Genomic DNA, 25140 nt, shown 5'->3' with positions numbered 1-25140 from the left:
TGTGAGGGGAAAGGGGCAGGATTATAAATTCTCATCCTTTACGACGCCAAAGAGAACAGAGGTAGGAAATAATCCTCAACCTTATCCTATGTGGGGAGACTCATTATGTCACCGGTGACAAATAGGATGCCATTTCCAGAAACGGCTTAAAACCGAGGCTTGTGCCCAATTAGAGCGAAGCCGCAAGCCAACACATTCCTGCATTTAAGCCCAATCGTATGAGCAATTATAGGACGCCGAGACCAATCACAGCGGGGGCCGAATCCCCACCCCACCCCAGAGAAGGGGCTTTGCTCCGAATGAGCAGAGGGCAAAAATCAATACATGATGAATAAAGTTGGCAATGATTTTTTTTTCTTTTTTTTTTCATTAATGAGTGACATTTACTGTAAAGACCAGATGCAGCTTTTTCGACATCTTTGCGAGGAAAGAGTTTTACCTTGCAGTTGTTCGATGAGAGTCATTGCCATCCTGGAACCCTGGGCGTCAAACACCACCTGGCCCTGAGACGCAGACAGGAGGAAGTGTGTTTTATTGCAAACATTTAACGCCTTTTATTTTTTTTTAAATCAACAGATTGATATTTGATATTTGCTTTCTTGTCAAGAGTTCGATGTGAAGATACGGCCAGCAGATAATTAGATCAGCATTTAGCAGAAAGACTGTGAAAGGTAAAGTAAAATTGTAAAACTGACCAGGTATAGACTAAGAAAGAATAGGCAAGAAACACGAGCACTCAGACTTTCGGATTAAGTTGGTCAGAAATATTAACAGTATTTGGCAGAGAAATGTAAGGCTGGATTGCCAACTGTGCAAACTGCCCAGTGGATCTGGACCTAAACCCTAAAATCACAATTTTTTCTCTCCATATTTTAATTAATCACATATTTGTTAGAAACTTGCACCTCTATCAGCTGTGTCAGGTCCTTCTTTTTCGTGATGCTGGTTTTGTAAAACGACTCCATGTCAAAACCTCAATTACTCATTTGTTGTCATGTTGTCTTTTATTTAAATTGCTTAATTCTTTTTTTTCTTCAGGGTCTGTGCTCAATTAATCAGTTATCACATTTGTTGAAATTGACCATGACTGTGGTTCTCAGCAGTATTGTTTGTTGGAAAAAAAATCCATTCACGTCTACAAACCAACTTCATGGTCCAACTTTGATCTTACACACTTATTATAGTTTGTGCGATTTTCTATTTTCTTTCTGACGTTTTATACAGTATGTGCTCACTTTAGGTTTCTATCTCAAATTATTAAATATTATTCATCTATCAGAATACCTTAAGTTAACTGATTCATAACAGCGATTTTGTGGTATCAAACACTATTTCTCATTTTAGACAGATTTGAAACAAAGGCGTCACCAGAAATCGATCAGCATCGAAGGTAACATCTGTAATTGTAAGAGTCACTGCACTGCATTGAAAAGATTTTTAAAAAATCCTAACTAGCATTGGACGTTCACATATGATAACTATAAAGTAGGAATAATTGTGGCTGTAGTTATTTTCTGTACTTATTGTCCCATCTGTTTTCTCATCCTCTGCACTTACCGAGACACCTTCGAAGGAGCTTGTGTTGAGGGCTCTGTAGATCTCGGCGGTGATGTCGTGGTTGTTATAATTGAAGTCCTCCAGACGTCTGCCCTTGGCCTTCAGCGGTGCGACTGTCTTATTGAGGGCAAGGGCCAGGGCCCACACTGCGTCGTAGGCCAGAGGTGCCTCCTGAAACCCGCCAGTCTCCTCGGGGTTCATCCCTCCAAGACGAGACATCAAGGCGGAGATAAACTCCTGCGACGTCTAAAAGGAAAGGGACGGAAATGATTTTGAAGAGGTTTTTACTCAGAACAAATACACTTAACGCTGTTGACAAATTTTAAACTGGCACTATAAGACACCAAGAAGGAGACCAATGTCACCATTTCTAAATGCAGAGTTAGTTAAACGAATGGACGCTTCGGGCAAAAGAGCTCCAGGAATGACAAGAGGGTACTTGGGACAGACTGAGGAGCTACTGGGGGGTAACTGAGCGGACCAGAGGGGCATTTGGACCTCTAAAATCACTACCATGTGAGCATTATGGGCCATTACAACTAATTAAAATTGGTTGCTTTTGGCATTAAGAGCTGTGTATGCTAAGCTAACTGCTGCACTGTGACATTTCTAAAGGAACAGTTGTAGCTTTGTATTTATATGGCACGAGTGGAGACGAGTGGCATTGGTCTCACGAAGAGTGGTAAATTAGCACCTAACCCAGAATGTTAAAATATACTTTTAAATAATAAGGTCAGCTAATATATATCAAATTTTTTACATGACAATTTGTCTTTCTATTATTGCAAATACCTTTTCCACATTTTGACAGCGTTTAATGAAAATAGGACGTTGTCTACAAATCAAAACAAGGCAAAATACTGTTGCCTTTCTGAATCTTATGGAGATATTAATTTCTTGCTTTTAACTGATAATCAATAAAATCATGATGCATGCACCGTGAATGAAAAGGTTAAATAGTTACATAATGGAGGATCGTGACATCTTGTTTTCAGAAGAAATATGACTGATCCCATGTCATCTCTTCGCTTTGTTAAAAAAAACCTATTTATTCACGCTTTATTAGGTGTACAATCAAGCTGGTTAGACGTATATTAAACACCAATGAACATTATCTCGCCCCGAAAGCAGGGATAAATGTGTAGTGGGGTATTATTGCTACAAATCATGACGACGTCCCGGTGGATCCTCCGAGACCAATTAAACATACACACTTCCAGTACAGCTATGTCAAATCCATCTCATTGAAATTCCACCTTGGCATTTGGCATTTAAATCTGCCCTACCTACTGAAAACCAGCTGACAATGTGCTCCTGCCGACCCTGCAGTATTGGCACACTAGCTTCATCTGAGTCCTCTATCTATAAGAAATATGCCAATTTCGAACTTGGAAATTGAATTTGAATAGATTGGCTCTGAGCAGGAGTTGTGGCTGTAATTCTTATCATCCTCTTAGCAGCACGTCAACACCTAAATCAGCAGGTAGTGTCAGGTGCGGTATGAATATAAACAACAGCTGCTGATGAAGTGCGCAGGGAGGGTCGGAGGGGTAGACTGGGGGGATGGTGGAAAAGATGGGGATGAGGAGATGGCAAAAGAGGAGGGGAAAAGGAGGGGTGAGCAAACAAGACGAGTGAAAGGATGATCCACAATAGAGCAGCAGATTCAGAGAAGGTCGAACACTGGGAAAGATGGAGAGAGGAAGAGGCGGTCTAAGAGGATTAGAGGTGAACAGAGGAGAGCGACGGGGAAAAGAGAGGCAGGAAAAGAAAAAAAAATGGCAAACATAAAAGGGGGCCATTCAAAGACAGATTGATGCTGATAATTTAAACAGATAATCAGTAATATTCACCCATTAGGCATTAATGTTTATTGTACCCTCTATCAGAGAGTTTAGAAAGCATAGCCCGATATTGATTAAGGTCAAACACTTTGCTGAACTTATGAAATTACTGCTCATGACAGGCAAGCGTCTTCTGTTCCCTTTTTTTGTTGATATGGATGAGAAGAGCTGCGCAGTTGGTAAGAGAAGCATTAACCATCGTGGTAACAGACAAAGAAACTTCTGAACAAATTCTAAATGTCATTCTAATTTATTTTACGACCGTACCGAATTCCACAACATACAACCTAGTTGTCAAGATATTTTCATTTAAAACAAATAATAATTATTACACTACAGGGAAAGTCAGCAAAACTCCATTGCATTAGTTGTTTGTTGTTGTATTTTGTTTTACTTGCTAGACTCCTGTACACAGTTGGCATCCCATTTACACCTACGTCCCATTTCTCTTTACACATTCTGGCTCCATGCAAACAAATCACAGGTCATAATTGGTGCAAACCAATGACTTTTTGGAGTATCTGAGTAATGTTCAATTAAAATCAGTTAATGGAGTATACTGATATATGTTTGTGGGTTTTACACGCTCATATTAATGGTGTGCAATATTTCCTTTCCTTTTTACGACCGCTTGTTTGTAATTATCTTTTGCCTTCTGAATGTTTTCGGTGTTGATTTTAGTTTTTACAGTAGGTACAAAGCACAGGTGTGCTCTGCTTCATGTCATAAGAAGCTCATTACGCTCTTGCATTGGACCAAAGTGCCTGAAGGATTTTTGAATTGGGCCGATTGTGGTTTCCCAAATTTCACTCTACAATATAAATGGGACTTATTATTTGCAGATTAGACACCATGGGCTGTTGTTTCACGCTGGTCATGTTATAATTCATTGTCACTAACGTCAATACCTCTTATAATATTGTTATAACAGTGATGGGAGAGAGGCTGAACGAGTGTTTTTTATGTGTTCCCACCATATTGGAGACGCCGCGGACAGTCTCTGGGTTCAGCATGACGATCTCGGTGGTCACGTGTCCCTCCACGGCCTCCGTCATGTTCTCCACTGTACAGTTGATGGCCGGGTCTTTGATCTTGAACCAGTTGTCGGCGTACCAGCCAATCAGGAACCACACATACTTCTTCCCGTAGAGCTTCTCCTTGAACACCTGCAGCAGGGAGGGAGACGGAGATGGAGGGTGGAGGAAGGGAGGAGGAGAATGATAAATAAGCATGAGGAGAATTATTCCCAGAGATGAGTTGAGCATGTTGCAGCCCTGCCTAACAAGGACATTCATTAAGACAATCGCACAGCTCATTACAGAGCTCAGTTTCAGCTAATACCCCGTTAGGTTCAGTCTACTGGGATCAGGCAGGAAAACGTACTAACCTCACAAAACACCTTTCTGGCTTCGGTCTCATAAAAGAGCCCCACAATGATCCTTGCATCCTGGCGCTGCAGCAAAACATGAAGACAGACCATTGCTTAGGTACATCAGCAGCAGCAATATAATGCCACAAAAGCACAGCTTGATGAAGCACCGCAGCGTTCCACGGTTCCTGCTGCTTCATAGGACGGCACGTACTTCAGGAGTTGCTAATTAGCATGGCGCATTAATTTCCTCCATCGAATCACCTCTCTGCTAATGGTATCGTGTACAGCTGTGAGCTGGAGGAGGGAGAGGGGGAGGGCGACACAACCAGCAGCCGAGGTGAATTTTTAATCAAAGCACCTTGAGGTTCTTGACAGCAACAGCCGGGTCGGTGAGGAAACTCTGGCGAACGCTGATCTCGATGCCTGCCTCCTTCGTCCTCTGTTCCAGATCGTCCAGAGTCTGCAAGATGAAAGGGAAGCACGGGGGGGGGGGGTTAGAGGAGCAGACGAACAGAGAGAGAGAGAGAGGTGGCAGGTTGAGATTATAGAAAAAGCCAAAGAAATGCAACAAAGTCTGAAAGGGGAGACGGGGGAAATCTGAAGTGCATATGAGAAATGTCAAGAGGAGGCTGGACAATGTGGGGATGTGTGATAAACAAGGAATGCAGCATGGGAGAGAATAGATTTTTACACAAAGAAACACAACCGAAAAGAAGAAAAGAAGAATGTGAGGGGGGAGAGCAAAGAATATGAGAGCGGGATCATTAACTTCCATTACAGGGTCCAACCCAAGTGTCATCGCATCGACCGCTGTGCCTGGGAGAGATGTATTGCTTGATCAATATTTCTCACAACCAATATTCCAACAAATTACTTCAAAAATCCTCCATCACTCGCCAGGAGAGATTGCCCGGAGGTGTACCGCATAGCCCGAGAATACATCTGCTCCCATAAACAAACGCAGAGGCAGGTAGGCAATCAGGCAACCCACACCCACACTTTACCAAAAATAATAGGACACGACGGAGAGAGTGATGAAAACAAGCAAGTTAGAGACATAAAAGAAAAATGCGAGAAGATGTTTGGGATAAGACGACGGTGTTAATTTGGTACAAGGGAGAGTAAAATTTACTGACTGAGGTAAAGACTTCGGTGGTTTGCTGGATGGTGGCGATGCGGGTCCACTTCCACTTCTGGAAGAGCCGCACCCTGGTGGGGTTGTGGAGGGTGGCCGATGGGTGCGTGCGGAAGAAGGTGGGGAACCGCTGACGGTTGGATAAAGCCGGTGAGCTGGAGCCATAGGACAGCTGAGGAGCACAACAACAAAGACAAAAGAAGTTACAGGCAGAAAGGAGCAAAGGAGTTGTGGGGGGGATAGTAAAGTACACTTCTGAAGGTCCTTCCACACATCAGTAGTAAGCACACTTCAATCAAATGCATTCAAATCAGGACTCTCTTGTTCTTCCTCTGTACACAGCTTTCTTTGATGGCAAATGGTTCAAACAGCAAACAAGAGAAACAAAAGGCAGAAAAAAGATAGAGAACCATAGACAATCCCTGTACTCATTTTTCATCCACTCCTACTCCCTCCCTCCTTTTACCTTCCCTCCCACTTATGAGGTGTGTTGCTAAACTCCATAATTTCAATAATTTTTTTTAAATTATACAACACTGCAGGCAGGATTTCCCAGGCATACAGTACATTGACGAGAAATTCACATCACGTTTTACTAAAAACAAATTACAAAACAAAGTGTTGGTATTGTTGCAAATAGTTGGCAAAGTGATCCACAGTGATGCAGTGATTTATTTCATCCTGACCGATATAATCTAAATTCTCTGCCAGAGTTCCCATAGAAAAACATCTGTGGTGGAGAGAGACTTCTGAGATGCGTGTCCAAGGCAGCAGGGAAGAGGGATGGCAGAAAATGCCAATAGAAACAGGTAGAAGACTGTTCCTCGGACAATTAGTCTCACAGTGACAACTGGAGATAAAATCCTTGACAGGTCTCCTTTAAATACATACAGCCCGATCCTCAACCCCAGCTCTCATCTCATCCCCATTACCTATACAGCCCTGGGATGTTCACCACTCTGGCTGCTCCCAGAGCAGAGGGGGCTCGATGATAGATGTCAGATGTCGTGTACAATGTGCATCGTGGTTATGTGGAGCCACAATGACAAATCTCTGTGGACGCAGGCAGGTGGACTGAGGCAGCAGCGTAGCCTAATTGTGATTGGCCCTGGTGAAAATATGTTTCTTCTTTTTTTGTTTTCGAATTGATGGAGCCTGGGCTCAGCCGAAAACCCGTAAAACCGACAGCTAACGGACGGTGAGGAAAACGTGTATTGCTTTAGAATCGCTTGCTTAAAGAACACTATTTTAGAGTTAAGTGTGTGTCAAAGAAAAAAGTGCTCATCCTGAACCCAAACTGTGTGTGTGCTTTGTTCCGAGGGAACGACACGTGTTACAGTATTACTAAATATATATATATAAGCCTCTGAGCCCCGTTGCGCGGCACCGGTTGCACCGTTTATTACCTACACCACTGGATGGAGGCATGAGTACAAAGGAATAGAAACTATACAGGAAGTGGCAGCTGATTCCGGGAGCAGCAATGAATGTTGTGGGGAAATCAGCAGCACCTATTGTGGATGACACATGCTCACTGACAGGCTCTACTTCGGCGGCTCATTAAGAAAGTTACGTGTGCCGCAGTTGCCATAGACTGTATAAAGACGGACGACATGAGTTCCCCAAAAGTGGAGCCAAAAGATCTCACACGTCCCCTGGTGGCTGGCTGTGGTATAGGTCATAGACCCCGCCTCCTCCATGATAGCATATTGGACATGGGCCAAACTCAAAATAAAAGAAAACATTATATGGTTTAATTTAGATAGTTCTTATCACTTCAACTGTTCTAGAAATTTTGGTTTTGATTATTTGTAATGCTATAAAAACTGGGTGAAACGATATGATTGACAATTTAGACTGATTCAAAGTTGGTCGAGCGCGTGTACTGGTCCAAATTAAGTTAAAAGCGCACGATGGAAGCACCTGTATCCGGGATATTTTTTTATAAAATGGGAGGAATTGGAGATTGTCGCTGTCCATCTTAATCCAGTCTAGGGTAGTAACCGAATAGAGACATGACATGTATCTGTATGATGCAGCCTAGCTTGCATCTCTATATATGTAGTCTGATGCTAGCGTTTATGGAACATCTGTAAGACAAAATAATGCACTTGCCCCCTCTAAAAAATGAATGTCATTATGTAAACTGCACGAGCAAAGCAGTGAAATGCGGCCCCGCCCAATTAGTAAATTAGTTCAGGCTGGCCATGGGGTCAACCGCAGCCACTATGCAGCACATCAGCTGACAGTAGAGATATCATATTCCATGAAGGCTCATGGTATGATAGGGAGATGTGCTCTCCCTATCTCAGGCTTTCCACTTATGCACGTGGAAGAGCAGGGAGGTCCCAGGACAGAGCCATACCGCCAAATATAACTAAGTGCGATGAGGTGAATACATTTTGACTATAGTGGTCCTGACAGAACTGTAAATGTAAGTTGTCAATGCTAATCAAATTTCAGTCATCTCAATTGTAGGCCAACATCTTAAAAACTGACAACTAGCTTTATTATTTGTCCGATCCAAAGATTTTCATTAGCACCATATCCCTTAGACTGTAATAATTTTACTGAGGTCAAAATCTGAAAATGACCAAACTTAGACTTGCAAGCTCTTTCCCATAGCAACACTGAAATAAACCACCATCAGACATAAAAACAGTGACAAAACATAAAGCAACAACAAAAAAAAAACTGCTGTGGCAGAAATAGAACAATGTAGCAGCACTCTGCAACAGACATCAGAGCTTCCCAAAAACCACAAACAGTATTTCTCCATTCTCAGTCTTTCAGTTCTCCCATGGCCTTGTAGTAGCAGATCAATGCCTGACTATTTCTTACAGTGCTTCTACCAAAGGAGATGGGGGATTGAATTAAGAGCCCCTCCTTGATCAGCGTCCAGAAATGGAGGTTGCTTTTGCCTCCTCGGCGCAGTGATGCGGCTTCTTGACATGCGAGGAGGCTCCTGAAGGCAGAACGCATGCAGAAATAATTGAGTGTGGCGGTTAGGAGGTTGTGCCAGTGGTGGCGTGTAGTAAAAAGAGACAGATCCCTTTGTGTGTGGGGAGAATCGGCTGCTCGAGTTGAAGGAGCAATGCGGAAATAAAGAGTGGGAGAGAAAGACAGAAGTGACGGAAAGAGGGAAAGAAGGGAGGAAGGAAGGGGCTGAAATAGGGCAGACCAGCTCCCGGCAGCGACAACAGACAGAGAGAAGAGGAAGGCAGAGTCAAAAAGTGGAAAAGAGATTTTTTTATTGATGAGGAAAGAATGAGTGACAAAGAGAGAAAGACCAGAAATGAGAAAGAGGGGCAGGTGCCAACCACTAGAACGGATTGTTCTCGATGACTAATCTCAGTTATAGGACAAAGCTAATAAGCAGAGCGCTGTGAGTGACAGGCAGGCAGATCAAGAGAAGACAGAGGAGGAGATAAACAAAACAACAACAAAAAAAACAAAACAACCGATGAAGACAAAAATATGTCCCAAAAATATATCAGCAGTTGAGGAAAGCGTCAGCTCTCCTGCTGATTTATAGATCTAGCATTTATTATCATGCAGGATATGAGGTCAAGCAGCGTATTTTCCCCTCGGCTATAGTGTAGCTGTCGATGCAGTATTGTGCAACTGCCTTGTAAAGTCTCATCGCTAATTAAAGGAGCTTTGTGAAGTGTTTTAAAATCAATGAACAACCACTACAGCATTGATTTTGGGAACTTAGTGAAATTACCATTAGTACCAAAGATCATCGCTCTGGTGAATGTCGACAGCGCCGCACGTTGTTTACACCGCTTCACGGTGCACGTAGCTGATGTCCGATTCTCTCACAGCACAAACAGGGCTGCAGACTTCGGTGTCAGTGCCGAGGTTTCTTATCAGCTCATATCTCGCTCTCTGTGCTATACAGAATATAAATCCACCAGACACTGAAAATCTGGGACAAGAGGCAGCATTGTCTTCTTAGCTGTTTGTTCGGCATCTACCTCTCATTTCCTACGGAGGGTCAGTGTCTTTATTACGTCACTTTGGACCAATCCCTCAAATAAATTGAATGTCGTTACTTTGTGAAAAAGAGCAACAGGTTTTATTGGGAATGCGGTCTCACGTTTAAGACAGAAGTAAAAAAAAAAGATATAAAGTCTCCTTCATATACAGTAAGGCAAAGTGTTGCAGTGGTTAACGCTGTTGCCTCACAGCCAGAGGGTTCTTTCTGCGTGGAGTTGGCATCTACTCCCATGTCTGCGTGGGTTTTATCCAGATACTCCAGCTTGCCTCCCACAGTCCAAAGACACGCAGGTTAGGTTAATCTGAGACTCTGAATTGCCTGATCGTTTGCAGGAAAATCTCCGGGAGATTCACAGCGAGCAAGGTGGCACTTTATTGCCTGAATGTTCCGGAAACATTCCTGCTGTTATGAAGGGATGCGCAAGACAATCTCCTGCTGCATTCTTCATGCGCGAATGGCAAACTCCGCGATTTTCCGGACATTTTCTTGAGGCCATGTCTGAAAACAGATTATATATCGGCCTTAAAAAACCCTCCATGGTGTATAGCTCATCTTGCGGTGGATGGAAGTCGAGCACAGAAACAAAATAAAACATACTTTAACTGTCAAAATAAAATACACCGTGCTCACGGCGGATCATATTTCCCTGCGCTACACCTTGAAAACGTCATAATGGGCGGAGACAGCCCTGAAGTCAACAGGTCAGAGGTTTTAAGCGACCAGTTCACCCCGTTGACACCATGGATGAGGAGATGCTGATTATTCAAGTCCAAAATCACCAAATCATTTATGATGGAAATAACTTGTTGGTTTGTGATTCTCTTTATAGAAACTACACCCTGTTATATCGCGCGACCATACGTGAATTCGCGAGATCTCGTGGGTCCTCGTGACGTCATGGCCGCATCGCAGCGCAACACTGTGGCGGAGGCGGTGGGGATTGGCGGACGGCGAAAAACGCAACCGACACACTGCGCCGCCGCTCCGCATCCAGTGGAAATCTGGGGTTAAGCTCACTCCCCGTCACTGAAACGCACAAAACAATTACCACATACCTCCCATACCTTCCGAAAAATTAACACAACAGAATCTAATATTTACATGATGCATTTAAAAGCAACGGGCGAACAAATTATGAACACTCATCGACATGCCAAACTTCTATAGTGACAGTATGTAGGCACACAGCTACCTCAGTGGGAGCGCGGCCTGTGTGTCTCGGTGCAGCTGGCATGAGTGGTATGGAGTTTAATTTATATGGACTCAATGAACAAATCAAACGGAATGGATTTAAGGGGTGTCAGAAAGCAGGAGCGTGGAAGGCAAGCGAGTAGCGCAAACGCGGTACAGAGTTTAATTTATTAGAGCATTCCACAAGCGGAGAGAGTACCACTGAGCGAAGAGACAGATGCGCTGAATTAGAGACGGTATAAGTGGGTGGGTCGGATATTATTGGATCTTTAAAAATGGGCGGGTCTTGTCCCGCCCAAGTTCAATGGGTCCGACGCCCATGGGTTTAGAAGAAATAGAACACATGACATGGATGCACAGCACGAAAAACAAACAATGTCTGTAGCTGTTCCAAATATACACACTTGAAGACAGGATGTATATCCCTGGTCAATGAGGAAAGAGAAGAGGTATGTCGAATTGTTGGTTTTGAAAAGTTTCTACTGGAACTGTCCCCCCTTCACTTCCAAAGCTGTTTTCAGAAATGAACTCTAGACGCAAGCGTTTTTCTTTTACAGTCTTCCACATGCCCACTCACTCCTTGTGAATTCTCCTGGAGATTTTCCTGCAGTATATTCTCACATGTGCTCACTGTGACATTTTTTCTGAAAATTTGACAAGGGGGCTGGCAGGAGAAGTTCAGCAAAATGTCCGGCTCAACGTTTGCGGTCATTTTCGCATTCTCACTCGCAGCTGAAAAGAAAAAAGTTAAGGAAAATGTTCTGACTTCCATGTATGTCTGAAAGGAGCTTACGCACTTCTGATGGGAGGAAATTGTGCTTTTACAGTAGGATTATTGAGCAAATAATAAGGTTTATTTTTTGTTAGCAGGAGTACTGCAGCTGAGGCTAAAATTAAGAGACATTTACGGGTTCGTTTTAAAAGCTAAAACAACAAACTGACATACATGCAGAAATATATCTAATTATTTGCTGACATTACCCACCATATGCCACTAGTTGGCATACCAGAACGCCAAGAGTAGCAGCAGACCAATCTCATTTCACTTTAAAAGGGTCGCTCCACTGAAATAGCAAAACATACCATATCAATATTTATCTCTGAGATTTATGAGCCCACTTAAATATAGTGCAGGTGAATCCACAGACCTTCCCGTAAATGAATGCCATCGAAACAATTTTCCTCTGAAGAAAAAACCTCAATGATAATGTGTTCGGTGGGGACAGCAGGGACACTGGAAAAGGCATTTCTCAATGAATCCCACAAATTATAATCCCTTCTGCTTCACTGTTTCAGGGTTGCGGCAGACCGAGATGCTGTATCTCAAAATCTGACCATATAAATCCAAAACGACCTATTTTGTCTACATGTGTATACATTTTGTACTGTACGCTTAATTAGCTATCAGAAATTCCTATTTGCAATCCTACCTGTGAATGTACAAATGCTTATGACTGGATTCCTTTGATATTGAAGAAAAATTCACAGGAAAGCTCTGGAAACTTGTGAGGATGTCAAGAGCATGTTTACTTTAGTGGCAACCTGGGCGTAATTTGTGATGGACATCAGAGAAATAGATTAATTAGAGAAGTGTAAGTCACACTGATTCTAAAAATATCAAATGTCTGTGTTCAGGATTGACATTTTGATGCACATTGCAGCTCAGTCTTTGCCTGCGAGCCTCCTCTTCACTAAAACCTCCAGCTTAAAACGACTGGAGGCTGACGCATGACCTGAGGGTCTGTACTTGGGTAAAAACAGTAGAATGCACCCACCACTATGAGGTTCCACATGCGAGCAGCTTCAGCCACCAGTGTAGAGACGCCGCTGCAGCCGGGCATCAGGACAATCTTGATGGGCTCGGTGTACAGAAGGTCGTACAGCAACTTGGTTGCTTCCCCTGGGTCACACTGCGGGGACAAAACGAGAAAATGAACAGATGGATGGGTGGATCAATAACAAGGAAGAGAAATGAATTGAGGTCGAAGAGATAGAGCGAAAAGGGGGGGGGGGGGGGCGAGAGACAGAAAGGGAGGAGAAAATGGAGGAGATAAGAATGTGAGAGACAGATGGTTGAGGAAAAGCGAAATACAAAATAAGGAATGGAGAGAGGGTAGATAAAGGAAAGGGAAATGACACAGAAGTAACAAGGAGTGAGAAAAAGGTCAATGCAAATGTGAAAAGAAAAGACAAGTAGGGGAAATAGAAGGGAAAGGAAAAAAACAAAACAGATGGGGTCAAGATAAAGTAAAGTAAAATGGCACAAAAATAGCAGGGAGCTGCAAACACGCAGACTTAAATGTGACAAGCAGGAGAAAGGGGGAAAAAAAGTTATATTCATATCCACACGTCCAGTGTGTATCATCAAAACACAACACCTGAGTCCACAGATCAAGATACAAAAACAGAAAGAGAGCGGGGGAAACCAACCAAGGGTGAGCTGGATGACCACAGCAGCAGCCACCATCACGAGTCCTTTCAACCCTCCAATAAAGTCATTTACAGGAAGTCTAGGTGGTGAGAGTGTGGCTGGAATGATCCATCACTGCTCTGTCCGCCAGATTACAGGCAGGCCGTCACCGCCGCGCCGTTCATCAGAGTCACAGATAAACTGGCCTGACACATCTAATGATTCAGCATGGAAGAGGAGACATGGCTCCAAAAAACACAGACAGACACGTGCACATTTAAAAAAACACCCCCACTCCAGATGAGTGTCACAAACAATCGTACTGAGGCGGATGATGGCGGCGACCAAATATGGCTCCTAATTGGGATGTTTTGTCTCAATAGCTGAATTGTCTCTTTGAGGGGGCCCGGTGATTTCTCTGAACAGGTAATCACCACTCCAGACCCAGGACTGAGTGGAATAGCCGAGCTTCATATTGATTGATGTGTTTTCCATTAGCTCTTGATTGGGTGGAATAATAGTGGTCTCATGTCATGGCAGAGAAAGTCAGGACGTATACGTGCACTTAGAAAATTAAATTTGAACCCAGTGAAAGCAGAGCCCCGACTGCTGAAGGTCCCTCACTTAAATGTCCGTATGTGGTTTTCTTTCTTTGTCCCGAACAAAGTAAGAGAACCTGCTTGAATAAGATAAAATAAGATTTCTCACACTTATTAATTGGGCCACATAAAGACATTCAGGATATATTTCTTTCAACTGTTCAACAGAGACGTCATGACCGTGATTAGTGTAGAGACTGTGGAAAACTAAGCTTGCGGCACCTGTAATGTCTAATGCATATTAAGTGCATAGAAATAATACCAAAGCTGTTTTCAGACATGCCCTGTAGAGAATGACATTTGTCCTGCCAGGCCCTAATATTTCCGGAGAATGTCAGGTTGAGCCCATGTGAGAAAACAGCGGGGAAAATCTCCAGAAAATTCACAGCGAGCAAATGGGCGTGTCAACGACGGTAAACAAAAACACTGCTCTCCGCGGAAGAATTATCGCCATGCCCTGCCTCCTGCGTGCTCTATCAGGACGCCACAGAATGGTCCGATAATTTTCCTGTCGCTGTGAATGACCCGGGCAATTTCCTGCCGCAAGGAACAACTCCGGGAACATTTTCCAGCGTTCACGTCTGAAAACAGTTTAGGAGATGAGTAAATCGAGTTCTAACCATCGGCTGAACCTATTTCCATTTCTGTATTAAGCTTTCACAGCATCCCTCTTTAGGTTTGGACTGCTCAGTGGCTTCCTACTGCGAGCGTTTCATTTGTCCTCACCTTGAGAATCACAATGTCATGTGACCTACTTGGCTCGACCAAGCAAACATTATATTTCAAACCAAGGCCATTACAGGCAGGATAACACCTGCCACCCATTAACAGCAACAAAACAAAAAAAAAAATTAAAAAAAACCACCATGAAATGCTAAATTTTTTTTTTGCTAATTATTTCCTGCACATTTTCTGGAAAGATTATTTTAAGCTTGGAGTTTGGCTTATCAACGGAGCCATGTTGACTATGCCAAAAAAATGGCAATAATTGGAGCCAAATTTGGGAAACTGAGCAGAGTCTGGGCAGAGTTAATATGAGAAAGCCATCAAGCCTTGATAATCTTCATAATGAAGATAATTCTTTAACTTTTGTTGGTGATCAGATTACTGTTTTTATCCAGAATCTTTTGGTGATTAGTTGAGCTGCACCTGAAGTGCCACTTCACTTTTTATGATCACTCAGGCTTGGTTGTTCATCTTTCACCAACAAAGCGTTTTTGATCAGCTTTCACTAGATTTGCTATTTTCTAGCTACCAAAAATCCTTATAAAACCATATTTTTGGCAAAGATACTGTATAAGAAGAAGCTACAGTAATGTTTTTTTCTATTAATGATTTGATATGTTTTACATTTACCACTAGACTTACAAAGACTCGCTCACTACCGCCTTGACCAATACAGGCTGTTTGACACCAATACTGATATAGATATTGCGACTATATAAGATAAGATAAGATAGGTAGCTATAGCCTTATTGATCCCAAGCTGGGAAATTCCAGAGTTACAGCAGCAGGTATCACACAACACACTTTACAAAATATACAATATATGCAAAAAACTAATGTAAAGATATACGAATTGCAAATAAAATACAGAAATAAGGTCTTTCTAAAACAAGACGGCCTGTCATAATATTGTGACGGGTACAGCGCACGGATGTGCGTTGATCTCTTGGCTGTCTGTCAGAGCAAAGAACCGCAACCTCTCCGGAATTCCATTAGGCATCTCACCGTCTTTCTCCCAACATGACACGTCTGTCTCTTCATGACTTACTATCAATTATAAGAAATATTCAATTAATAACAATCAATAATTAAATAAATATACATATATAAATACCAGTATGATATTTCTGTAAATTGAATTTAACAGTTTTTTCCATGATGGTCGCCACAACAAGCAGCAGAGGCATCGCTTGGAAAACTGCCTTTTACACTCTCACTGACCAACAACAAAATAAATCTGTACATGAGTCCTATTTGCTCGGCATCTAAATATTGCCCTAAGCTGATTACTTTAACTAATTGGAGGTTCCGGAGCGCATGCCTGTAAAATGACTCGCAGGGTCTCTATCTCCCTGCCCTGCTGATCACTCTCAATTCACCGGGTCACTGACTGGGAAGGCAGCGTCACAACGCTGACATTAGTAAAAGGAACAGGGAACCGCGTGCAGTGCGGTGCCGAGCAGTAGCAGGTCGTCAATCACTGCTCCGGCTGATTTCACGGTTCACTTCCTCCTGTCCGGTGTCTCTGGGTAAAATTGGCAGCTGCGGTGTTCAGCTGCCGATTTTAAACCTGCCAGGGCGGCGCGCGGCTGTTTTTTTCTTCGAAAAAAATGCCGGCTTTTCCTCTGAGTGAGGGTGATGCAGATTGACAGACGGACCTTTTTTAAAACACCGCCTTACCCGAAGGTTATTTGTGTTCTTTGTCACGGCGGCTGTCGGCTGGCTGCGCGCTGTGAGGAAAGCCTGTTGGCTTTCTGTTGTTACAGTGCTTTAACTTTACCCTGATGAGCGGTGTAATTCATTGCCTACGCTGATTATCTTTGAATCATTTAATCAATCTTTCATTACCCCTTCAACATCACAGCTTTTACTAACAGCTTGTTTGAATCTTTTTTTTTCCAAATTACTCACTGCATACAACATGCAGAAATGGGAATTTAATTAAAGTGCTTCTGACCTTGTTGATGTTAACTAAGTATTCAAACCAAGACAAGGAGCTGTTATCCGTTGACTTGTTTAGTCACTATAATGTTGCTTCATGTTCTCTAGCTGTCAGACAAAAAATTTTTGAATTGGAACAAAGCCAGCAACAGCGTTCAAATGTGACATAAACACTTATTGTGTGGGTACATCAGTGGAGAATGCAAGCATAGAGGACAAACATCACTTTTTTTTTTTAAACATGCCTTAATCATCCCACATAACAAGAAGAGAAGATGGGGCCGGGCTCTGGGCTGTATATGGCCTGCAAGACTATTCATAAATAAAAAAAGATCTCATTACAGAAATTCATGACAAGCATCGTGGCGACAGTCATGAAAAGAAAAGAAAATGCAGAATATTGCGCCTTCCGAGGAAAATGGACATTTTGGTGTTTATTTTTTGGTTGAAGTAAAAGACAACCCATGTGTGCCCGGTTAGAATCTCGAGTGTCATCGCAGCTGGAAACATGCAGCTTAAGTGGATGAGATGCAGGGACCAATGCTCTTGGATAAAGTTAAACCTCCTCCGCAATGTTTGGGAGCCAAAATAAGCAGCTTTTCAAAAGATCACATTCTGACAGAAACAATGTTTATGCCGGTGAGTTTTGGGCAAGAGAGATAATAGCTAAGAAGCGGAAACCTCATTCAGGAGGAGAATTTGTGAAGGAGCCTTTAGTAGTTGCGGCAGAGCTGCCAGCAATGGACACGGTTCAAAGAGTCAGTTTGTCTCGAAGAAGCGCCGCAAAGTGGATCACTGATATTGCACAAGATACGGGGGGAGGGGGGTTCTCCCTAGCCTTTGCTGAAACAGCAACTAGCTATCTTTCTTTGTGGGATTACTGGCGAGTTTGATACGAGGGAGAATTGCTGTCCTCAATTAGTTTGAGCAAGTGGCTAAAACCAGCAAATCATCATCATCATCATCATCCTCATCACTACCATCTGCCATCAGACGTCTCGCCAAAGAGAAGCAGTTCCAGCATTGCAGGTTAGTGTGATATATGAGTTCAATAATTAATATGGCTCTTGAAAGATGCAATAAAAACGGAAATGGCCCTTGATTGAAAGGTTCCCCCTGCCCTGCTGTATAAAATTCTACAGCTCATCATCGTTAATATCACAGCAAGCAGAGAAGAAGAAGTTTGGGATTGAATTAAGTATTTTTCAAGGAATACATTTGGCTGGATGTACCCCACCCCCCTAAAGGTTTCTTATTCCATCTATATTTCACAGTATAGTTAATGTGAAGCAGGGGGATTATTCTTCGGCACTAATGTAAAGTCGAATCGAACTGGCTTAATTTGCCAAGAACGTGTACACATTGCTGACATTGCTGGAAAAAATGAAGCAAAGACACAATAAAAGTAAAGCAAAATGGCATCCGATATTCAACACTATTTTTGAACCTTTCAATCATTCAATGTTTCTATGAGCTGATTAGAAGAAGAAAAAAAACGTTGGTATTAAAATGGGATCACAATGCTGTAAGAGGTGTGAAAACACGCAGACTCCCTGACGAGGGAGAAAAAAAAAATGGAGAGCAGAAAAACAGAGGTGTTGGCAGGTTCTGCAATAAAGGCTGAGGAATCGCTGCTTCTCTTGGAGGTCTGTCCTCTACAACCCTCTTGGGTCATCACCATTTCCCCTTTCATTCCTGGCCCTGTGCGGCTCAGGAGACGGCCTGGATCGGCGGCCCTGATGCCCTCCACGTACACATTCACATTTACTGCCACATGCACACACACACGCACACACACACACACACACACACACACACACACACACACACACACACACACACACACACACACACACACACACACACACACACACACACACACAGATAAGTGCAAATGTGTGTACACAGCTATAAAAGTACAGCCACACAGCTATATACACACACACACACACACATACACTACATGACAAAGCACCTGCGCCTTCTGTCGCTGCCCTTGGTGCTGAAATTCTCCAAGCTAATATCAGTGTCTGCGTTAAAATGTCGATGTAGGATTTTCCAATCAGTCAAACCAAGCCTGCGAGAACCTTTGACAGAAACTGAAGGTTCCCTGGGCGGGTGACGAGCAGGAGAGCACACTGGCTTGTCATAATGCACTCTGTAATTACCCTCCAGATCAGATACAATAAAAAAAAGCAGAGGGGATGAGATAGAGGGTCTGGGAGAAAACCCTACGTGTTGAATCTCGAAGCTTGTGTAGCAACATCTAATCTATCTAATTTCCGCATTAAATTATGTGCGGCACCTCACGCCAGCCGATGGACGCACACGAGAACCTGTGAATACCGGCTGTGCCACGGTGGACGGGAGACGACGGTGTCGTGGCTGCCAATTAAAATAAGGGGTGGAAGTGAGGGAAAGACCTTGTTTCACCATTTCTCTGTACTGTATCTCCACTGTCTCACTCTCTATCACTGTTAATAATTGATCAAAGTTTGCAGTCTCGGCTTTGATATATCCATGGCAACCAGCGTGCCCTGCGCGAAGAGCGTGTGCGTTTGCAGGTAATGGAAGTGTGTGCGCGCGTGCGTGCATGTGTGTGGATCTCAGAGGGCTGTAAATAGTCTGATGCTGTCGCCAGGATAGCCAGAGAAACAAGCCGTCTGCTACAACAGGGTATCTGCATCCCTTAAAAGGACAGGCTGGGATTAAGTGTTGAGCTTCATGAATATTGTATGATGTTGAACAAGCTGAGGACATCGCTTGATACTGCCAGCCATAATGGTCACAAACTGGCGCGCGTGTGTGTGTGTGTACATTGGTTCCTGTTTGCCAAAATCAGAGCTGAGCTTTGATGCGTGTCTTGTGCACGACGCTGCCGTTAAGACTTTAAAGACGCATTAAAAGTTCCCCCAGCGTGATAACAAAAATCAAGTCGAGAGAGTCTGCTGCATAATTACACTTCTCCAGCCTTGATGTCAAACTGCAAGCAAACAAAGGGCCAGTCACACCCTCGTCTTAATCTCACGGTTAAACAAAGCGATGTGCTTATAAGGTGATCCGCTCTCTCATCAAACAATTCGCAATAAGCGGAGGCAAATATCATAGCTAATTAATCCCTTTTCTTATAATTGCTTTTCTCCTCTCTCACTTCTCTCTCGCAGGGTAATGTCCTCATTACTATTCCAGCCAGGTGAAAAACATTTTGCAAAAACCTCTTTCCAAACACATTGTGCCCCGAGCAGGAGCAATACCCCCCCCCCCCCCCACTTAATTCGAGGAATTAACCAGACACTCAGACAATGTCATACCAGCCACTTTGAGCTGCTCTAGTCAAAAGGATCCGCATCTATTCCTCGAGCCGGAGGCGCCTGTGACTCCTGGAGCAAGAGCACTGATGTTTTCCAATCCCTATCAAATCTGTTCCTGAAATTGCTTTATCTTTATGTTCACGGCGGCTACGTCTGCAGCTGCCATTACTACACTGGTAATCAGTGGATATGCACGCACGCACGCACACACAAAACACACACATATTTTAATCTGTTAAGCATTTGATTTCACAGAACAAGGTTTATGCATAACAGTGTGTGAATATATATATATATACATATATATATATATATACATATATGCATGCACTGTACTGTCAGCTCTGCATACATGCAGCGTATGAATTTGCACACATCTTTTCACAGAGCTGAGACCGTATTTGTTTCTGTGGTTTGCTTCAAGAGCAACTGTGTTGCCATGCCAACTCACCCGCTCTCTCTCTCTCTCTCACACACACACACACACACAGACAAACACATAAACACACTGTCTGCCTGCTATTCTGTTTAACAGGATTCCAATGCAGAGCCATGTACACCAATCAGAATAAAGCTCGTAGCAAATTTTCTATCCAGTCCCAGTACAGTTAACTGTTTGCTGCCTCTAGCCCTCTCTCTCTCTCTCTCTATCTATCTCTCCCTCCTTCTCCCTCTCTCTCTCCAGGCATCTGTCCTGCAGCATGATTGATAACGTCCCTCATGAGAGAAGACAGAGGGGATATCCAGTAATTGTTTTCATGTGTCTCCACTCATCCCAATGTTGAGACATGCAGCAACAAGGCACAAATATAACACTACTTTTTTATCTTAAACCCAAAAGATAAATATTGCGCTCTTTGATTAAAGTCTATCGTGGGTGGTAAACCGGGGGCAACAGGGGGGGAAATGAAACCAGCTGGGGGGGCGGAAATTGGATTGAAATTGGATTTATAGTGGTTGATAATGCTGCATTTTGAAATACCACCACGATTAATGATTGATGAGCAACATGCAGGAGGCGTGTTTGTTCACTCAGCAACAACAACAAAAATCACAGCCCTGATCACAGCCTTTGTTGAGGCAGAGTGAGGACTCACTCAGGAAAAATAACAGGTGTTTCTAAAAAAAATTAAAAACAAATCAAATAAATAGGCTTCCTGCGCTGATGCTATTGGCAGACTAAAATTAAATATATCTGCCATGACTCCAGAGAAGAGCAAGGTAATAAAAAGAAGAATGCATGTGTTGATTGCAGAGGAAACCATTAAACACAAGAGTGATGAATAAATGACAGCTTCAAACGCACACGTTACTCCTCGTGATGAACGCCCATCATTACGTTCCTCACTGACTTGACACTGCACATCACTCGAGGCGCTCACCTCCTCCTCCGACTCTCTCCCCTCCGCATGCACAGCACTCACCATGCTGTCGTAGTGGATGAGCTCCAGCTCATAGTCGGGCAGGATGTCGCTCCTGTTGTTCACCAGGTCCAGGGCCATCTGAGCGGAGGGCATGCACGCCTGGCCGCCCGGCCAGCCGCCGCTCATGGGGAACAGGGCTCCGATGTACAGCTTCTTCTTGCCTGCGGACGGCCGTGGCCAGAGGAGGAGAAGGACGATGAGTGACGTCCGGAGGAGCGACGTCGCCCGCGGGGGACCTGTGCGCATCGCCGGCATGGTTCAAGGTGAGCGAGGGAGCGAGTTGGCCCCGGTGCCGCGGCGGAGTCAAGCGGCGCAAAAAAAAAAAGGGGTTGTTGCTTTTTTAATTGGGCAACTTGATTTGAAGGGAAATCAACACCTGTCCGACTCCTTGGAAGAAGAAGAAAAAACGCGAAATAGTTTGGATGCTATGTCGAGCCGGGCAGATGGCGCAAACGACATGCGTCGACTTTCAATTGCAAGCGTTTAAAGAATTCAGCCCGCGTAAACATCCGGCATATTGCGAGGTTTAATTATACATGAATTTTGGGGAGAAAGTCGAACACAGCTCAGTGTAGTCTCCACTTCGCGGAGGACGCGGTGCCGCTCGTCTCTCTCGTCGGTCAACTTTCAGACGAGCCCTCGGTCCCGCACTCCATCACGCGTCTCCGCGCAGCGGACGCGCATCGCTCTCTGCTCGCGGAGAAAATCGATCGCGGCCACTGGACATCGCATCCCTCTCTGCTCGCGATTTTCATGCGAGGACACGAGGGCGACGTGCCAATTCGACGCCGCGGCAAATGAGCGTGGATCGGAAGCTGCAGCCGAAAGAGAAAATAGAAAAACCAAACCAAAACGAGAGGATCATGAACGGAGAGCCGAAGCGGAATCGGAAATAGCAGTGTCCTCCTCCGCGTTTTAACGCAGCCGTATTCCAACAGTCAGATATGAAAACCATTCGCCGCGGAGGGAAAAAAAAAACAGGCGCGCCAGAGCTCTGCGACTGATCCACTGCAGCACCGCCTGCCTCTCTCTCTCTTTGTGTGTGTGTGTGTGAGAGAGAGAGAAGGAGAAGGAGAGAGAGAGAGGAGGAGAGAGAGAGAGAGAGAAGGAGAGAGAGAGAGAGAGAGAGAGAGAGATGAGTGGTTGGGAGGGGGCTCTGTGCAAAATGTCCTCAAAGATTTTCTAATGAGTTACACGCTGAGCTCAACTTAAACATTACATCCTCTCCGCTCGAGCCCCACTCAACCCCCCCCCCCCCTCCTCACACACACACACACACACTGTCGGCTGGCGTGTATCCATAATCAATTTCTGATCAGCGGCATCAATACATGAGGGTGCACAGCACGGGGTTAAAGGCCACAGTCTAAAAAAAGACTATTTAATATGCAGAGAGTCGGATTTGTTCTCTCCCAGCATGGATTTATCTGCGCGTCGGTGCGGGGGCTCAACTTGATTGCACAACAATCAATAGTGAAAACTTTTTCTGATATTGATTAATATCACGTCGTGGTGGCTGCACGCCACAAATTATTTGATTGGTTTTTAATTGAAAAAGAATTGCAACTGGGCTGTATTCTATTTGAAAATGTGTTTATATTTTTTCTAGAAGATTACATAAAATTAACGCTGGAGTTTTAATGACTGCATTTTCAATGTGTAGTTAGATGTAGGGGCTGCAGCTAGACTTTGTTTTTTTTAGTAAACAAATGTCAGGCCCATTATGTTTTCAATTAATGTATTATTAAATTAGCCTTTTAAATGTCAGCAAAAAATAATGAATCATCACCATTTACTAAACGCCCAAGGTGATGTTTTACTTAAAATTGCTTGTTTTGTTGAAACAATGCTGCAAGATAGTTTAGACATAAAACAAAGAAAAACCTAATAATGTTTTACAATAAATATATATTATGTTTGAGGTTTAAAAAAAATACCTTAAACGATTAGCCACTTTTCAGAAAAGTCAGTAGCCAAATGAGATCCGATCAAATTGATTGCGTTGCCGTCACTGCACACAACGACATGGGAGTTTAGCTTCTAACCAGCAAAACAAAACCAGTGGGGTGTTATAATGAGAAGCAATGCAACACAGTGACAGAATGAATGAATCTTATAAATGTATAGTAGTTTGTGCTAGTAATATACGGTACCAGGCAAAGCTGATCTGTCACAAACCAGAGTACTGGACAAAGCTGAACTCTTATCTGATGGTGGCACGAGAATAAAATCCACCCCGCGGGTTACATTTCACAAGTGTTCCCAGTCCGCCAGAAAACTTGCCAGTCCAATCACAACCGATTGTCTGATAATGGGCGGGATTATACCGTGACGTGGAGAGGAGCGACTTTTGTGAACAACCAAGATGGCTGCCGCTGATGAACGAGCATTTGACTAAAAGTACCAGATATTTTCAAATTTCTCCCACAAAATACGACAACGCTCGTTCACAGACATTGTGGAATCATCACCACAGACATCTCCTCTCTGCTATGGGCTGTTGACATTTTCGCCGTCGCTCAACAGGCGTCACGTGATTCGTCTGCGTCCGTTGGTAACGCCTCTTGGAAATCGTAAATGAACCGAGAGTTCCCAGACTAATACGCATTTGAGTGTTAGTTTGGCTATGCCAGGCTTACATTACACTAAAAACAAGGGGGAGTTAGCAGCGGTAATCATCTTGGAAAACCACGATTGTGTTCACAAAATTTGATGCCGATGTGTACATTAATCGTCCAGATATTTAAGTCCGGACCAAGAAGCTGACAAATCAACAGCACTGTCCCATCCATTATCTATAACGTGTTATCCTTTTGAAGCATCGCATGGGGGCTGGAGCCAATTCCAGCTGACGCACGGGGGCGAGAGGCGGGGGTAAAACCCCCAGACAGTCCATCACTGAGCTGACATACAGAGGCAGAGAACCACCCACGCTCACATTCACACCTATGGACAAATTAGACTCTCCAATTAACCTAGGCTTGCGTGTCTCTGGACCTTGGGAGGAAGCTGGAGAAGAACCCACGCAGGCACCGGGAGAACATACCAACTCCACGCAGATACATTCTCGCTGTTAGGCGACAGCGTTAAACCACTGCACCACCGCCGGCGCAAACTGCAAAACATTCAAATTGGAAGAAAATGACAAAAGGACATGTTTAAATTTCAACCAAACGCAGTTGAAAAAATGCCTCGATGCTGTTTTAACCCGCGAACGCGTCACTGCGCTGTACCAACCGCACGGGGCAGCTCGGCTCCGTTACCTCCTCGGCTAATCCAAGGGCCGTTTCATTCTCTACCCTCGTCTCCAGAGCCAAGACTATGAAAGAAGCTGCTTTGAGAAATCAGCTAAAAAAAAACTGTTGCGGCTGGTTTCAATCGTGGCGGATTTTATTTGCCTTCATCTCAATGTGCGAAAATGGCACAGACAGTGATGTAGTGAGACTCATGGACTCTCTGCACACCTGCTGTCTGAGCCCTCTGTTCACCCCGCAGTCCCTCTCTGTGTCGCTGGCACACAAAGACACACATCCACCGCACACGCATGCTCACACCGTGAATATGCGCATACATCGACACCTACACCCGTATTAATCGGGGCACGATGGCCTTTCAGATTTTAAAACT

The 25140-nt window shown here is 43.9% G+C and overlaps 1 protein-coding gene across 4 annotated transcripts in view; it reads right to left on the bottom strand.

The window, feature by feature from the left end:
• The window catches only part of gabbr1a (gamma-aminobutyric acid (GABA) B receptor, 1a), a 74821-nt gene that overhangs the window by 31348 nt on the left and 18333 nt on the right, over positions 1-25140 (bottom strand). For all 4 annotated transcript variants that reach the window (XM_035629841.2, XM_035629844.2, XM_035629845.2 and 1 more), the window contains exons 7-14: positions 21514-21674; positions 12878-13012; positions 5910-6080; positions 5132-5233; positions 4789-4854; positions 4376-4567; positions 1558-1803; positions 440-503 (exon numbers count right to left, since the gene is read on the bottom strand). In XM_035629841.2, coding sequence (XP_035485734.1) covers positions 440-503; positions 1558-1803; positions 4376-4567; positions 4789-4854; positions 5132-5233; positions 5910-6080; positions 12878-13012; positions 21514-21674 — 1137 coding nt within the window. The remainder of the gene's footprint in view (positions 1-439; positions 504-1557; positions 1804-4375; positions 4568-4788; positions 4855-5131; positions 5234-5909; positions 6081-12877; positions 13013-21513; positions 21675-25140) is intronic.

Source organism: Scophthalmus maximus, chromosome 1, assembly GCF_022379125.1.
Source record: "Scophthalmus maximus strain ysfricsl-2021 chromosome 1, ASM2237912v1, whole genome shotgun sequence".
Taxonomy (NCBI): domain Eukaryota; kingdom Metazoa; phylum Chordata; class Actinopteri; order Pleuronectiformes; family Scophthalmidae; genus Scophthalmus; species Scophthalmus maximus.
The sequence above is the reverse complement of the archived record's forward strand: the minus strand, read 5'-3'. Positions and strand labels throughout refer to the sequence as shown.